At 40.5% G+C, this 17,734-nt stretch overlaps 2 protein-coding genes across 2 annotated transcripts; both read right to left on the bottom strand.

Annotated features, from left to right (window-relative positions):
• Positions 1-1,019: 1,019 nt before the first annotated feature.
• creb3l3l (cAMP responsive element binding protein 3-like 3 like) lies at positions 1,020-7,361 on the bottom strand. The gene is made up of 10 exons (XM_070904457.1): positions 7,256-7,361; positions 5,908-6,048; positions 5,271-5,664; positions 4,942-5,048; positions 4,671-4,763; positions 4,146-4,252; positions 3,167-3,235; positions 2,980-3,064; positions 2,794-2,887; positions 1,020-2,649 (listed from the first exon to the last, which is right to left on the bottom strand). Exons 2-10 carry the CDS (start codon positions 6,046-6,048, stop codon positions 2,240-2,242), a joined length of 1,500 nt encoding a protein of 499 aa, XP_070760558.1. The 5' UTR covers positions 7,256-7,361; the 3' UTR covers positions 1,020-2,239.
• Positions 7,362-8,683: 1,322 nt separating this feature from the next.
• On the bottom strand, positions 8,684-13,086 carry nim1ka (NIM1 serine/threonine protein kinase a). Its single transcript, XM_070904700.1, has 5 exons — positions 12,776-13,086; positions 12,505-12,617; positions 11,096-11,217; positions 10,858-11,004; positions 8,684-9,442 (listed from the first exon to the last, which is right to left on the bottom strand). Exons 1-5 carry the CDS (start codon positions 13,084-13,086, stop codon positions 8,684-8,686), a joined length of 1,452 nt encoding a protein of 483 aa, XP_070760801.1.
• Positions 13,087-17,734: the final 4,648 nt, after the last annotated feature.

Consider the following 17,734-nt stretch of genomic DNA (forward strand, 5'->3'; position numbering starts at 1 on the left):
CTGACATTTGTTTGAATGCAAATTAAGGTGCATACGTGATAGTTGGATGACCTTTAACCTAATCTACACCATCTAGTGAGCTGGTACTCAACCCATCGCTCATTGTCAAAAATCTGTACTGACAGCGCCACCTGCTGGTGATTCAGAGATGGACCTTTCTCCTTCTACACAACTTGTCTCAACATGTTGAATAAGCCCCATGACTCATGACTCCAACCACACATTTGTGAGTCACCAACCGTTCCGTATTTGTTGTTATTCCCCGACAGCTGAGGTTACTTGTGAAGTCAGATAAATGTTGTTTGTTGACCATGGAGCAGGAATGTGAACAGGGGAATACAACAATGTGTGAGTACAAAAAACAAGACATCTACAATTTGAACTGAATTTTAAGTATAAACTAGATGAAAATCCCTGCCCTCCCAAGAAAATCCTCAGAATGTCCCTGTATTAGCCACACAGGAAATTCACGTTATTTACACAAAGACATCCAATGCACCCTGTGACCAGCGAGTCAGACAAACAACATTACATGAATCTTTTTGTATCTGGAAGCTGTTGGGATTTTTGTGGCTTTTACAGTTGTGAAGGCAGTAAGCAGTTTGGCCAAGAGGATAGGGGAAATCCCAGGCTGGCTGTGAAAATCCCGGTGGAGGATACTTTAGAAACAGTCTCCCTACAAGACCTTGAGTGAGACACCTAACTCCCAGAAACTATTATGGTGTGGTTAACAGTTCCAGACTGTGGTTGGACTGGTAGCTGGTAGCTGGTAGCTGGAGCGCTAATTTGTGTGTGAAAATGACACTACAATGGCACTGTAGGACTGTTACAGAAGAATTTCTTGGATAAAGATATATTATGAAAAACAAAAAGGGCATTTTAAACAAACTTCCATAGCTGTATAGCGGTAACTTCTCAGGTAAATCCTGGAAACAGTTCAAATGTTCTCCATGCTGTCTGCCCCTCCTCAAGTTGAAAAAAGATGGAACAGAGATGGAGTCATTCTGATTTATAAAAAGTTTATTATTATAGATGTCCAGACATGTCTTACACATAAAGAGTTCAAATATACAGAAGAGCTACAATCATTTAAGCATATTTACATTCCCTTCTTGGACTATATCAAATGTCAGTGCATTTGTTCAACATGATCAACATTTAAAATCTCACTGACTGTCGATTATAATGAAAAGCAGTTCCAGTATCATTTAGATTCCATTTATTACTGACAGTAACATAATACACAAAAAATAACAAAAATGCCTCACTGACTAACAGATCATTACATTTTTTTAGTATATTTTACTGCAACACGGTTTACTGAGCAAATATATCAAACCCCTTATTCTGTGCACACAGGTGCTAAGGTATTTCAGACATGTTTATAAAAGGTAAGAACTGTCCCATGAAGTTGAAAAAGAAGAGATTGCCGGGGTAGACTGGGGTTGGCTAACAATGACAAAGTCAAGGGTACAGTGTCGTGATCTATATTTTGCAGACATTTGTTCTTGCTTTACTGTACACCATAAAAACAAAGCATTCCAAAATTAAACGGAGCATGGATACCCTTGTTACAAGGGAAATACTAACAAACTTTACAAGTCTTCTAAATGGCCAAATGTCCTGCAATGGCTTAAGCATTACGGTGGTCAACCACTTTGATCAAGCTTTATGAGAATCAAGCAGCATATTTTCTACTAAGCAATGGATGTTTCTGGCTAGTTTGCTGTGCAAACTGTTGGACTACTTATTTTCACAATAATTTACTTATGGGAGAGTCATTCATGAGCAGCTTACTTCTCTTGAAGTAATCTGCTGGTGCATTCTAATTTATCCTGTGGTGGTGCCAACAAACTGACACATTTTGGTAATCAGCACCACTTTGTACAATAAGGTGAGAGCCCTCAGTGCTACCTAAGTAGCATGTGGCCTCCAGCAACGCAAGCATGTATATTATTGCTGCAATGTCCCATTCTTTAGGTAGTTTATACTGCTGAAATATGGAAATCTCTCTCCAGTTCTTCTTGTCCACTGGAACGAGGGAATTAGAACAAAGTGCAAAGTAACAGTAACACATCAGAGGGCTGTTAGGGGGGAAAAATAAGGACAGACAGATCAGATATCTTCATAATTAGTAGTATTTTCCCACCTCCTTTTTTTAAGTTTAAGCTTCCCTCTGTCACCTTAAACATTAGAAATATGGCTCCCTCTGCTGGTTGTATTGATCAACATCTCCCTACTACATCTCATCTGAGCGGTGCTGCTGTAATATGACAGAGGGGGGGTTCCGGTCTATCCAGTTATCCTTGGATCCTGTGACCTCATACGCCACAGCAGATGCCACTGCAGCATCAATGGATCCTTCCTGTAAGGCCCCTCCAACTCCGCCAGCCGGCCCCGCCGTCATCTCTGTAGCCTGAGTGGGACTGGAGAAGTCTGCTGACGAGTTGCTGTTGACTCCTGTTTCCGAGTCTGGCTGCTCCACCCTCTGGTAGTCGGGGGTGTGATTCTTCTGCCCGCCGGCGAAGATGGCTTTACTGTTCTCCACCTCTGCTTGGGGCATTAAGAAAATCTCCTCCTCTTCAGCCTCAAGGTAGGATATGGCATCTGTGCTTTCTGCTGGCAGTGAGCGCAAGGTCCGGGAGATGACTGCAATAATGAACAGAAAAAGTGGTTACCAAAGCTGAGCCAACAAAGCCATGTTGTTGAAAAAAATTCATGAAATCTCAAAAAACACAACACTACAAGACAAGCAGTAAATATGACAAAGGACAGACTTTACTGGTAACTTACTGGAGGAGGGTGTGTAGAGTTCCTTCTGTTCTTTGTTTCTGCCAAATGGATTGACTGACGGGAAGATGATGAGACAGAAAGAGAGCAGGAACACCTGGAGGGCAAAGCCAAGGACAGAGTGAGGAGGGGGAAAAACACTGCAGCATGACAAAGAGAAAAGGAAGTTAATATGGTCAACAAATGTACCATAACACAAGTGCTGGTCGTGCTGGCCTTCATAGTCGACATCTTCACCATAGCCTGTAGTTTCCTCAGTTGCTCTATCAGGGAACTGTCAGAACCAAGAGGACAAATCTACTGTAACCGATGTCAACAGATTCAGAAACACTTTCTAGAAACATGTTATTGGATATTAATATCTCTGAGATCTTACATGTTCTGTTTGTGAAGCATTTGGACTTTCTTCTGTAGTTCCAGGTTGTGTGCAGTACAGATGGCGACCCTGTGGTAGACATTAATTCAGTGATTAGTATATTTATCCAAATGTACAAAGAGTATTTGACCAACCATAAAAAGTCATCAATAATAAAAAAGACATACAATTAATCACTGCTAGCATAGCTAGTTCTCCCGGCAGTGTGTGTTCTTGAGCTTGATAGGGTAGCTAATCCTCATATATGAATAACTGCATTACCAAGAAAAAGTCTGTTGATTATAGAGCTGTAAAAATTAGTCGATTCATCAATTAGTTGATCGACCGGAAATTAATTAGCATCTATTTTGATAATCGAATAATCGTTTTAGTAATTTAGTAATTTTCTAAGCAAAAACGCCAAACTTTTGCTTTTCTTTGTCACACATGATAGTAAACTGAATATCTTTGGGTTTTGGCCACACGAAACAAGACATTTGAATTAAATTGAGAAAATAGTCAGCAGATTAATCAATAATGAAAATAAACCGTATTTGCAGCCATAGTTGTTTTATGCAAGTCAAACTTTTCTGTTCTTTGGTGCATTTTGTCCTTTAAGTTCTTTAAACTTTTCAGACATGGAAATCGTTTTTATCTTATTATCTACAGTTATCCATGATGCCATGCTATCCAATCATGAATTCATCTGAATGCTGATCAGTTCTTTCTTTTTCAAGGAATTGGAGGTGGAGCTTGAGGAACACTATCAAGCTATTTCGAAAATGAAGATACTCTGAATGTACAACGAACTGGCCCCTGGAGTGAGTGACTGTACAGAGTGCTGCAGAGAAAGCTCTGCGGAGCGTCTAACTGCTATCCTAACAACATATGTAGAAAAGTCTGTATCTTTGTTATATAATTTATAACATATATAATATATATATAATGTATTATATATTATTCACTTCTCATTTGTAGAAATGTTGCCTCTTCCTCTCACCTGTTTTCCAGTCCATCAACATACACCTTCTTCTTCTTGCGGCTCTCCTGAGCAGACTGCTTGTTGCGGATCTTCCTCCTGACCCTCTTCAAGGTCCTCTCCTCTGCCTGTTACACAGAGAGGAGGCTTTCACCAGAATGTTGACATGACAGATGTCGACGAGTATATAATAACAGCCCTCAGCAGCTGTGCCGCAGAACGACAAAAACAAAAAAATCAATTTGAACGTTCATCGAGCAAAAGGGTTTGAGGGGGAAAAAAGAAAGTTAATAGCTATCATACCGAAATATGAGACAAAATCATTCACACATGGCCAAACAATAAAAAAAGATTACAATGTTCAGGATTATTGTACAATGATTGCTACAAAATTGAACAGCAATAATTCTGATGTAGCAGCAGCATGTTGTCTGATTATGGTCATTATTATATAAACATTTACAACATTTGGCAGTTCACAATGCTGCTCAGTATTACGACACGACCATCAGCTCAAGTAAATAAACATTTTTCAGCATCAATTACCTTTGTGAGAGGCATGTGTGTGGGAATAGTTGCTCCCTCTTTTGACAAAAGCCGCTTCTCCTCCTCAGTGAGCACAATCTCTTTAAACTGAAACTGGACGGAGAAAAGACAAAGATTTTTGATCACCTGTGACATTTGATGGTACCGCAGTTGCAGCATGCAACATGCAACATGCAAAGAATCAGCTCTGCAATCACGTCGCAAACATAAATGACGCATAACCAAACATTCAAGTAAACCAACAGCACAGAAATGAGTGGCAAAAACTGACCTGGTCTGTGTTGTCGGGTTCAGTTGAATCCTGCGAATCCTCTATGGCCAAAGTGCAGGGCAGCTCGCTGGTGATGTCCTCCTCCATCACATCACTCACCAAGTCATCTGACACAAGAAAAACACATTTTAAACAAAGTTAATCTGCTATTCTAATCTGCAAGTACGTGTGTTTTTATTTCGGTAATGATGTACACATACCACAAAATGTGCACTGAATCCATGTGTTTTGAAGGGGTTGAGCAGATAAGTTATAAAATATTCAAGTACCTAATCCTCTAGACCTCACAAATGATAATCATAATCAGAGAGTTCTTGGACTACACATACCCAGATCAATGAAGACATCTGTATCTGGCTTCTCTGCCCTCACACTCTGCAGGACATCCATGTCCCTGCCTCCGCTCTGCAGCAGAGAGTAGCTGTGATCCGCCTGGACTGTGAGGGCCTCCAGGCTTTCTGTCTGCAGCTCTCCAGGGGCCAGGGCAGGGTCTGAGTGCACCGGGCTGGCCTGGGAGTAGCTGGGACTGGGCACAACGTCACTCTCACTGCTCTGGGGACTCGGGCATCCCAGGAGGTTGTTGTTTCCCACCCCAGAGCTGCTGTCGTCAGAAATACCGCTATCGCTGCCCAAGGGAGAATGAGAGGGACAGATGGCCCCAATGTTGTCCTCTCCCTCTAACAAGCTGGACAGGAAGTCTTCAGTATCCATCCCTGTCAACATCTGGAAGAAAGAAAACTGTATTAAACTCCAAAATACACACATTTGGGAAGTAATCAGGCTCATGCGCTTTTAGCTGCTCTATTGTGTTGATATTACCACATAAATATCATCAAAATGCACAGTAGTAATAGTAGCATCTGAGTCATCCATAAATAAACAGGAACAATATAGTTAAATATTGTCTTAGCAATCTAACCAACTTCAATCTACATTTATATTTAATTTCTGTGAATGAAGTCTTACGTCTTGTTCAGACAGCCAAGATTCGATGAGCCCGTTCCCATCAGGAAAGAGGGGCTCGGTAGACCCGTCCTCTCCATTGTGGAACAGCAACCCTAACAGGTCTGTCCCATCCATGTCTGGAAGGTCCTCAATGACTGACATCTGTAGCAACACAGCAGTATGTAGACCACCGCATTTGTTTAATATTTGTTAACAATGGCATCTATGTTCTTAATAATAAAGTAATATTATCATGGATTTCAGACTGGACATTGTCTGGGTTGTTGGGTTTCACAACTTTGTGATATAGCTTAAATTAAATTTATTGTTTTTTAAGACATTTATCTGGCAAAAATATCTGGTTGCTGATGCTTTTCTCAATTTGATACCATTGTACATTTACAGAAATATCTTCTGTATAATTGTATGTTGCAGTTCCAAAGCTATCGTTATGTTCATGTCAAATAAAATAAACTTAACTATATTCTTGAATATCATATGGTTGCTTATCAGAGATCCTACCACACCTCAGCTATGACTAAAGGTTGTATAAAAGTCCAAGAAGTCATATCCCAAAATTTGAACATTTTAGATATCAAGTCAAAATATTAAGTCAAATGTTGCCATGGTAGAATTTCCTTTTTTCAATATCACCCTGCTATAGAATTTGAGATGTTATTACAGTGATACTTGTGTCACAGGACAACAGAAAGATATAGCTAACCTTCATGTGGGGGCTGCAGGTGCGTTTAAGAGTTTAATGACCTATGACAGATTACACTTCCCTGTCAACGGGTTACTAACACGTATACTAAAGTGCCATGTAAACAGCTTCATATTGCATCATCGCCACGCTCCCATCATGACCTCATCTTATACTGAGCCCCGCCCCCACATGTCTTTGTCACGAGATCTGAATACAACATCAAATTTCAAAACAAATAAGATGTAACGTTATAGCCTTTAATCGATTACAGGAAAGGACTATTTCTATGCTGCATTGCTTTCCGAGGTAAAAAGGAAAAAAATATGAATGCAGTCCGGATACAGGGTCTTTATTGTCTTGTAAAATAAGAGTACTGTCTTGCAGCCTAGCCATTCATATCACAAACGAAATGACCTAACGCTAGTTAACTTAACGTGGCAGTGAACAAATACATGCAATATGATGCATGAGCTTTTGCCTTAACATTCATATTAAATACTCCCAATGGCAGAAGGAAATAGGCCAATATCGACGAGACAGCTAGTTCATGTTAGCTTAATAATCCTGTACTGGATCTTTATTGCATAGAGGGCGTGGTCCCTCGTGACATTAAAGCTACTGAAGAATATTAAACACAGTTAATATTGACACTCATTTTCTTACCGTTCGATGACAGCAGAAAAAATACCATTCAAGTGAGTGCGTCCGGGTGTCTTTTGGTTTCTCCACTCAGCGTCTCTTTGCTGCAGCCGTCTACCGTCACAGCGCTTCCTCCCGAAACCACCTTCCAACAAGGCAAAAATTGCGTCATAGCGTAAAGGCGGAAATGAGTACGTGCTCGTCTTGGGTGCTTCTGGGAAGTGCAGTGTACTCATGATTGTCCTGCTTTCTGCATTCGCACACATTGCAGCAGAAAAATATGGCAAATTGTAATACATGATGAAGATTTTCCTAAATTATTACTTTTATTATTATGTGATATCATTTTGCCATAAAATAGAGACTGAAGGCACCTTTAGAGCCCTGAAGTGTCTTGGGTGCTGTTATGTAGCTTGCACCACACTAGAATCTGTATTATGTGATAATATTTAGCTGTTATTTAGTGTTTAGCTAAACACTAAATATTGTGTATTTAGTGTTAAAATCATGAAACAGACAGACAAAAGTATCATACGCTTTACAAATTATATCATAAAAAGTGACCAATGCATTTAAATTTTAAATTTATTTTAATCAACACATGAGCATGAACATGGCATCAGATGATTAAAAAACCTAATTACTGAAACTCTGAAACAGAAATTGTCAAAACTGAACTGTGATTTTGCCACATGAACAACTAATAATTTTGGTGGTTGGTGTGTTGGTGTTTGTAGCTTAATGACATTTATTGGCTTTTTCATGCCACAGGGAAAATAGAGAAAGGTCATTCAGGTCAATCTCATAGAGATACATCACATAAGAAGGTAAGATGGGAAATCTCTATTCATTTCATCACAAACATTAAGGAGTATAATGAAACCATAACATGATAGAAAACTAAGGCATCAAAGTGCAATTAAACATTAAAGACACATGTCATGTATTGACTGCATGTTTCACCTCTTTATCACCTCGGCATAATGTTGTGGATTTTTAACTCGTTTCCTTAAGATTCATGCTACATTGATTTCTCATAGGGGTTATTGGTGCTCTGGCACAACTGAGCATAGAATGCCTGTGGGCTATAACTATCCGGCCTGCATGACCCAAATAAAAAGTTATGTATGCCATCTAATCGTCATTATGTTTACTTGTATAACATTTCCAAATCTCATGAGGATTACAGGTCCCTGTCCCTGTCCCTGTCAAAAAAGGAGACAATGTTGATTCACCAGCAGCAGCATTCTCACAGAGACTAATTTTACTTACTAGAAGAAAGATACTAAAGTAAGAAATCCCAGATTTCAGGAGCTGAGTGGGGTTATATACCACAATTTCAATTTAAACTGCTGGACTGAAAAGCACTTTTTTAAATTTCTAATGAAATCCATGCAATCTCATCCCAGACTATAAAGTCAATTGATTTCCAGAGCAAAGCAGAGCATTTTGTCACAGAATCACACAGAGTTTAGATGTGTGCCTTAAACTACGGTACACTTTTAGTCGTTCCTTTTTACTCGTTGTAGTTGGTCCGACTACCTGTGTGACCGCAGGCATGCTCTCAACAGCTCGTCTCTTGTGAGCACGGTGTAGCAGGATCCTATAGACCCCTGTGATGGAGCTCCTGCAGTCTTTCCCCTGATTGTTGAGGATGTGTTCTGAGGTGATTCCTAGTGTCTCCAGTGCTGCCTTTACCTCCATCTCTTCCTTCCCAAGTTCAGGTGGATTGCTCTCTGCTAGGTAGGATGGGTCTAGTTTAAAGGGCTCCATGGCACGCGGGAAGTCCACAGGGAGCAGCCACTCACAGCCCATCATCTGCTCCACTGTACAGCGGTCAGATGGAATGGGTTGGAGGATTCCCCTGATCAGCCTCTGGCATGCCTCTGGCACCCACGAGGGCAGGATGTAGGCCCCCTCCAGGATACATCGCTTCAGTTTGGCCACAGTGTCGGCCCTGAATGGCATGGTGCCTGTCACCATGAAGAACAGCATCACCCCAAGGGCCCAGATGTCTACAAAGATGCCGACATAATGCTCATCCCGAAAGAGCTCAGGCGCAGCGTAAGGCGGCGAGCCGCAGAATGTGTTCAGTGTCTCACTACGGCGGCTCAGCGTGCTAAAGCCAAAGTCCCCGACCTTGACACAAGAGCTGCTGGTGTAGAAGACATTTTCTGCCTTCAGGTCACGGTGGATGATGTTGTTTTCATGCTGTGGGAGAAAAAGGAGAAACTGCATTATGTAAGTGCCACCTACTTTCATGTTAATTCACTGCTGAAAGATGATCCAAACCATGATTATATTAATAGGGGACCATTAACTCTAACAATGGCATGTAAATACTTGATCCATCAAGGTTTAATGAGAATAAACATAGGACTTTGCCATTAATCTGAAAAAAGAAAAAACATTTACAAACTAATTTTGTTAAGTGTCCCTCCACTCAAAAATGTGCTTCGTTTATTGTTAATTCATTTGGATGTTTGAGTTTCACTGTGCAGAATGATGTATGTACAGAGTTTGACACTAAAAGGCTGTTTCCACCTCCATCTGCTGAAGGGGGAAAAGTTTCTCTGTGCTCACCTTAAATATGAGTTTAAGACGTGTTTGTATGAGCAGGATTTTATATGCAACTTACGCAAGTGTGATGTGGAAACTTCACCAGTGCACACACACACACTGAGAATTGACTTTTCAGTGAAGTAGGAAACATCTTGTGTCCAGCAGTTTTACTTATTAAACAATTTTTTTTAATGAGGGAGAAGGAGGAGAACCTGGTAATCTATCTTTTTTGTGGCAAAAACATATTAGACACAAATCATTATTAGAAGTATTTTTATGTGCCTTAAAACATGTCTGGTGGGGATCTTTAAGGATTAGAGACGCAACCGTGTGACTGCCACGTCAACAAACTGAATCCCAACCAGACAGAAATTAATGAGACATGCAGTTTCTTTCTTTTGCCAGTGAAATCCTACTGATCCAGTAAAGCTGCTACGTGGACAAATATATAAACATTACATTCCTAATCCACGACGGCTCTTTTATACTCGACGTCATACTGTCCACCATATATAAATATTCTAGGGATTAAAAGAATATTTTGATTCATCACTCCGCTTTGATAGCTCAGGATCTTGAACTCCTCACAGTTGGTTTGTTATAATGTTGGTGAGTTTCAGTTTACTCTTCTATTGTACTTATTGTGAGTTGGTCTTGATAAAGAGTGAATGCCTGAAAACAAAGGTTGTATACACGATGTAAGGAGTGACAATGCTGGCTTAACGTTCCATATATGATTCATCAAAACCAGTAGTCTGTAAACAGTCTACGCTAACAGAAATTGTTATATGATATCAATTAGATTAGAATATTACATTTTAATGACCCCCATGGTTAAACCAGGTCATTGTAGCAGCAGAGAATAAATTATACTATATATGAAAATACATTTAATTACAAAGCTATAGCAGACAGTATAGGTTGTCATCTTAATGGTCAATATTGTAGTAATTTGACTATTAAGATTGTAATTACATTTTATATAGGTTACATTCACATTGAGAATTTGTTTTCTATTATTTTACTAAAACATACCACTTTAATATAAACTTACATGTACTGACCATGTGTTTAACAGCAGAGAGGATCTGAGCGAAGACGATCTTGCTTTCAGTGTCAGAAAGTTTCCCCTCTGTAGAAATCTTGGTGTAGAGCTCCCCTCCTCCGGCGTACTCCATCACCAGGTGTAACCGTGACAACGTCTCCACCACCTAAAATAGAAAAGCGAGGACAGAAGGGCGATCCGAGTGTCAGAGTGCATTACTAAGAAGAATGCCGGATGACGGCCGGATGGAGTCAAACCTCATAGAGGCGTATGATGTTGGGATGGTGTAGTTTCTCCATGCTAGAGATCTCTCTGGACAGCAGCCTCTGGGTCTTCTGATCCAGCTTGGTTTTGTCGAGGATCTTTATGGCCACTTTGTCTGGTTAGGCAAAGGAAGAATATTAAGGTCAAATTACACATTTCTACAGAAGAGTCAGCTGTACAAGCATGCAGAGAAATACTTTAACATGGCATTTCATTGCAACAGAAGCTTTAGCATTAGATGTGTTACATAAATCTTGTGTAGCTAGAGGATGGAAAATGGGAGCCTGGTTCCACTTAGCAAACACAGAATTGCTCCTGAAGTGACTAAGCCTGATGCTCTGCTCTAGATAATTTAATGGAGGATTAGCTGTGCTCAGAAACCAATTTTCTTGATTATGTTCTCCCAGGGGGTCAATTCGCACTTTTAGCCCTGTCTTAAAAGGAAATTTGCTTTTGTAAATGAAGAAAAATTGCTCTTTTTCTGTCATACTGCCGTGACTTCAGGTCTGAGCACATATGGAGGGTTAAGTCAGGGTCAAGATTAAATATGTCAAGGACACAGAGTGCTGAGTTAGCTACATTGTCCAGGAATAAAAATTAACTTACCACCCTTAAAAATGTGTTGAGGGAAAAATATAGTGCACATTTCAAAATGTACAGAATCTTATAGCTCATAAAGATCAAAACACTTTAGATATCAAATTCAAACAACTGATATCTTTACTGTATTCTGTTAAATATTCATGAAGAGAAGTAAAATAGACCTCAGGTAACTCAATACAGAAAAGTTCTTAAGTGGCAAAATGGTGTTGAGATATCTAATTGTGTGTCAGTATGCATTATTCAGGCTGGTATTAGGCTCCCTTTCAGCTGTGCCATAGCTTTCAATGGGAGCATTCAAAATGCATCGCAGCTCATATTGTTTTTGGAGGACTAAATGATACCACTTACACACACACACACACACACACACACACACACACACACACACACACACACACACACACACACACACACACACACAGCATGGCATAGTAAAGCACATTTAACCCTAAAAACAAATAGCACACACACACTGAGCTACACACTCATTCTCCTCCCTCCCTTCAGCCTTTGATGAGGCATGCAGCAATTTTAGCCGTCGCTAAGGAAACTGGAGATCTCTAATCAATCCATCTGTTCAAGGGCAGCAGACAGTCAGTCTCTTTGTGGCTGAATCAGCCCCCTGGCCAGGCACACATCGCCTTGTTAGTGAAATGCTACATAAGGACAGTTCATCAGCCAAATTATCACTTAAATCTAATAAAAAAGCCAGAGCAGAGAGCGAACGGGAGGGTGTGATTGCCACACGAGTGTAGGTATTTTAACAGTTGCATCTCACTGATGCCATGTAGTTTCTTACCTTTGGTGAGGGCATGAATTCCTAGCTTGACATGGGAGAAATTTCCACAGCCAATCTCTCCTCGAATTTTGTAGAAGCCGATTCTTCGGCCCACTGTTAACTCACGGACCACCCTGTGACCAGATTACATAACAGAAGATGTGATGCTAAATCTTCTATGATATACTACAGTGGAGTCAAATAGCAATCCAACAAATCATGATTCTAAAATAACTTACAGCCACAAAGGATCTAGAAAAAGATTTTTACCGCTTCATCTTTTGACCCCTACCTGTCATCCTGGCACATATCCAGGTTCAGCCTTTCCAGCGGGGTGAGGCGGCGGATGGTGGCTCCCTCATCGTCTGTGTTGATGTCTGAGCTGTCCTGGCGGCTCCAGCGGGTGTACCTTTGGCCACCAGTGACCACAGCTGTGCCTCCAATTGAACCTCCGACAGAGTCTCCATTAGACTCGCCGGTCTCTGCCCCAGAAACTGAGATGCTCCCAGCAGTGCCTGCTGCCCCCGACCCCCTAGAGCCTGCTGTCCCTGCCCCAGCTTCAGCCCCTTCTGGGCTGTTCTCGGTGGGGCAGACAGCAGTCATCCTGCAAGGGACGCCCAGGGTGGCGTGGGCTTAGCTCATGGCTGGTAGTGGTGGAGGACTGGATGTACAATAAGAACAGAAATATTGTTGTGGTTCATTTCTTGCCACATTTTAAAACAGATTATTTCTTGGCAGCATTCTGTAAAAAGTATGCTTTGTTCAGATGCCTGACTGGTGCTACTACATTATGCCAGTGCCTTTAAAAATCTACCCCTTTAAACTAAAACTAAAAGGCATGATAAGAAGAAATAAAAATGCTTTAGTAATATATTTGGTGCTGCTTCTATTTAACTGCATGGCAAGGTGTTATAAATGTATTTTAATCCCACTGCAGTATATGTTCTATTTTTCTTGTCGAATCATATCAGACTAACAAAATACATGGATTTGCAACACAAGATCTTTGTTGTGGGACTGTTATAAGCTAAAGAATTAGCCCCCATTTTTACAATGTGTATACAGCAGCTATAGGATTAGCCTCACACACATACAGAGCGCACAAATGTTAAATAGCTAGCAGCAACACATTCGTTATCCAGTCATGTAGGTACTTTAATGCAGAAAATTAACAATTGTTACACTACCATAAGTCATTATACTATCATAGATCCAATATCAGATTCAATGTAAAAGGTGATACAGAGCAAATTCATATGGGACAAAAACCTTGACTTACCTTCAGATATGTGAGCCATTTAGAAGGTCAATTCTTTCAGTGTCCTTGCCCAAATCTCATAGCTATTTAGTCAACTGAGTCAATAAACAAATGTTATGATTGAGTGTTTTCCTGTATTTCACTGAATTAGGACAGAACCTCCAGTCCATGGACCCAAGCGTATGCTGCATCCAAAATTTCCCAAATCTGCTGAAGCTGCAAACTGGAATATCAGGGGCAGTTTGTCATCTGAACTTGGACGCAGCTGTAGCCTTGTTGTATTTCAAGAATATCCAGTGGTTGAAGCCTTAGTTTTCCTTATTGGTAGCTGTCGAAGAAAAAGTGATGAGGCTGGAGATCAGACGGACCATGTGCTATCGGGTTCATGCTCACTGTTGTCTCTTGCCGAAGAGGTCTGCGGAGCTTTAAAGGGCTCTTTTGAGTCTCCAGGGTATAAATAGGCCACAGGTTGAGGAGGAGGGAAGAGGAGCTGGACGGGGGGGCTGGAGGAAAGAGGTTGAACAGATGATAGTGTCAGGGTACAGCCGTAGGGCATTCAGTGAGACAACCTGGAATATAGCACAAGAGACAGACAAAAATAAATGTCATTTATGTTCATTTCGTTGCAGACTTCTCTTTCCTTTTTATTGTCTAATTCTTGTGTTTTAATCAGTTTTCTTTGTATGGATTTTTTACCAACATGTTTTTCCACTCCCCAGGTGAAAGAGTTTGTGTGCACATGTAAAGTGTGTCTTGTGTCTTTTCTGCTTGGGTGTCTGTTAATGCGCATTGTAATCCTTACTTAAATTAGCGCTTGAGTCCTGCTCCAAGGGCGATGCAGGCAGGGGTTGCCATGAGAGCCAAAATAAACAAATCAGAGATCCTCATCACTCTACCAACAAGAAGATACTTACAACTTACAACTAACCTCTTTGATTCAGTGTGTGTGTGTGTGTGTATGTGTGTGTGTTTGTGTGGGACAGTATGTGTGGGTGTATAAGTTTGCAATTAGGTGATAACTGCCTGCTGCTCAGAAAACAAAGCTCTAACAATGTCCCATGAGCAGGGAAGGACAAGGTGAATCTGAGGTCAAGGTGAACCCAGAAATATATTTTTTCTGTAATGACAACTATAATCAGGCAATAGTAATAATAAACAAATTAAGATTGATTAATTAATCAAAATAACTTTAATTTGAGGGTTTTGTCTCTGACACTGATTTATAATAGTGTCCTGTGATCTGAAGTAGAACTGGATTGGCCTGAACATGTCTTAGGTGAACTGATTCTCCATCATCTCCTAGTATCAGTGTTTAACAGAGTAATAATGTGCACACTAAATACTTTCAACCAGCTCAAGTCAATTGTTCAACATTCAACCTGACACCTGAATTGCATTATCTTGGAAAACACAGCTACACTCACAGTTTGAACACATGTAGCAACTGAGCTGTCTAATGTTGCATTAAATGATAACGCTGGCGGCTTAATATATTTTGTTCTTTTCATCAACAAAACCAATGAAAAGCTCAAAACCAACAAATGATTTGATCCTACCAACAATAATTGCCTGTGTTGCCATAGTCTGATAAAGATTCTCCTCCACTGTTGTCCAAAACATTATAATGAACATGGTCGCTGTATTCAATCCCACAACAGTCCTGTCGCTGAATATGGATTAGGCTGAAAATAGTTCCCAACAAATGCACTAATTACTCCTGTTTACTCCAGTAATACAGTAATGTGCTGTATTACATAAAATTAAACAATATATTTGTGACCCACTCATAAAGACTTACATCTCCAGTTGGAACAAGTGGGCTTGGTAAACTGACAGGATAGTGAAGTTGGAGTAAGTCAGAGACGGACTAATGCATGATTTTGGTCTTTTCATGGGATTTGTTGATGATAAGAAAAATATAGAATAAGACCAGATCCTTTAATAGTCCTTTTATATTAATTTATTTTATATTTTTTATTAATCCTTTTATAGCAAAGATGACAGGGCACAGTGTTGCATTTGTGAAGTTGTTTCATCTTGTTGGGATGGAACAAAAATCTTTTTTCCCTCACTATCACACAAACTTCTGCAGCAAAGTGCTGCAACAGGGTATCTAGTGGAGAACAGATCATAAATTGAGTTGTCATGACATAACATGGTGTGTGTGTGTGTGTGTGTGTGTGTGTGTGTGTGTGTGTGTGTGTGTGTGTGTGTGTGTAAGGCAGGAGAAATGCTTAACTTAGTGTAACATGGTGCTTTGGAAGGTGTTCACTCATCCGTCTCTATATTAAGATGAATGAATCTATGTTAAAGCCTCGCTGGGAAATCAAAGCAACTCTCTTTTGTGAGGCCTACAGTCTAACAGCCTTCAAACACCTTCGCGCCATGAATATCTAGGCATTGATCTCAGGCAGCCTAAAAGGACTTGCCAAGAGAGGAGAGGCCTCCACTTTACAGCACAAAGCAATGAGCCCTGAATACCAGCCTTTTATGTATGTAAATAAAAAGACGAAAGGACAACCATGCATGAGATAAACACATCAATAATGAGAGGAGAGCAATAAGAGTTTTGGGACAAAAACACCATCACGAAATTGTATTTTTCAATTATAGATGAGTACTTACATAGCATTAGTAGTAATAGTATTATATGCTGAATAAGGATTGGATAATATGTATTGGAATATGCCCAGTGCAATGTCAAACAGCTTATCAGACACCTGGTTGCTGTTTCACATCCTGCAATTGTTGTTTTTCATTCAAAATATCACACTTCCAATTTTCATAACTATATCCCTAAAATCGCTCTAACAGAGAGTGAGACACCTGCCATATTGAGTATAGCAATCTAACTAACAATTGATAATTACCTTAAGTGAAGCGTATCCCCACAGAGGGTCTACAGATATAATAGTTACCCAGATTGCTTTGTGCTTTGCTTCAACTGGATAACAGATCTACCTGGTTGCTTGGTGATGGACACCGGCCGAGCCTGTTTGTTTGTCTTTTTTTCATGCTGAGGATTAGACATTAACTGGCACTGTCAAGAAAGAGAGCACACAGTGCCATGTTTACAGTTATACAGAGCTGCATTGAGCCTCAGAGTACCCATGTTAATTATGTGCGCGAGCAAACTGATGGATTTATACACACACACAAAGCCAGAGCACAACAACAGAGCAACAGTGGGAGAATTAGAAACCTTACAAACATACAGCATCTTGCTCGTACCTATCTGACTGTGAATTAAAGATGAAAATTACAGATGATTAACTGATTACAGCTTCGTAAAATTGCTTTATTTGCTTTTTTCTCTGATTTTTTAATCTTTAATCTGATCATTGGTCAGACCAAGTAAGCAATCTTTATCGGTTTTAAAGCTATACAAAACTCTTCAGGAGTAAAAGCAAGTTCAAAAAAGGCCTCTATTGGGTAGTGACCAAAAGAATGAGATTGCGGCTGGGCTCACCCTTGGAGATAGAGTAAGTAGCTCAGATAATCCAGGGAGCCGCTGATTCTTTGCGTCAAAGGGAGCCAGGTTAGGTGGTTCGGGCATCTGATCAGGATGCCTCCTGGGTGCCTCCCTTTGGAGGTTTTCCGGGCACGTCCAACTGGTAGGAGACCCGGGTGCAGACCCAGAACACACTGGAGAGATTATACATCTCATCTGGTTTGAGAACGCCTCGGGATCACCCAGGATCCCAGCTGGACTACGTTGCTTAGCCCTGCTGTCACGGCTACCTGGCCCCAGATAAGCGGCAGAAAATGGATGGATGGATGGACGGACGGATGGATGGATCCAGTCGACCGACTCTGCTGTTTCAAGTGAGAATTACAGACAGATGTACTATTCTGAAACTCACTCAATTAACACAGGACACTGCTTACCACAAACAGCTTTAGAAATCTGCAAATAGCCAGCCAGTCATCTGCAAACACTGTCAGCTTTGCAAAGTACAGGTCCTTACTCACCAGACACTCAGTCATTTGTCT

Source organism: Enoplosus armatus, chromosome 4 (genome assembly GCF_043641665.1).
Source record: "Enoplosus armatus isolate fEnoArm2 chromosome 4, fEnoArm2.hap1, whole genome shotgun sequence".
NCBI classification, from domain to species: domain Eukaryota; kingdom Metazoa; phylum Chordata; class Actinopteri; order Centrarchiformes; family Enoplosidae; genus Enoplosus; species Enoplosus armatus.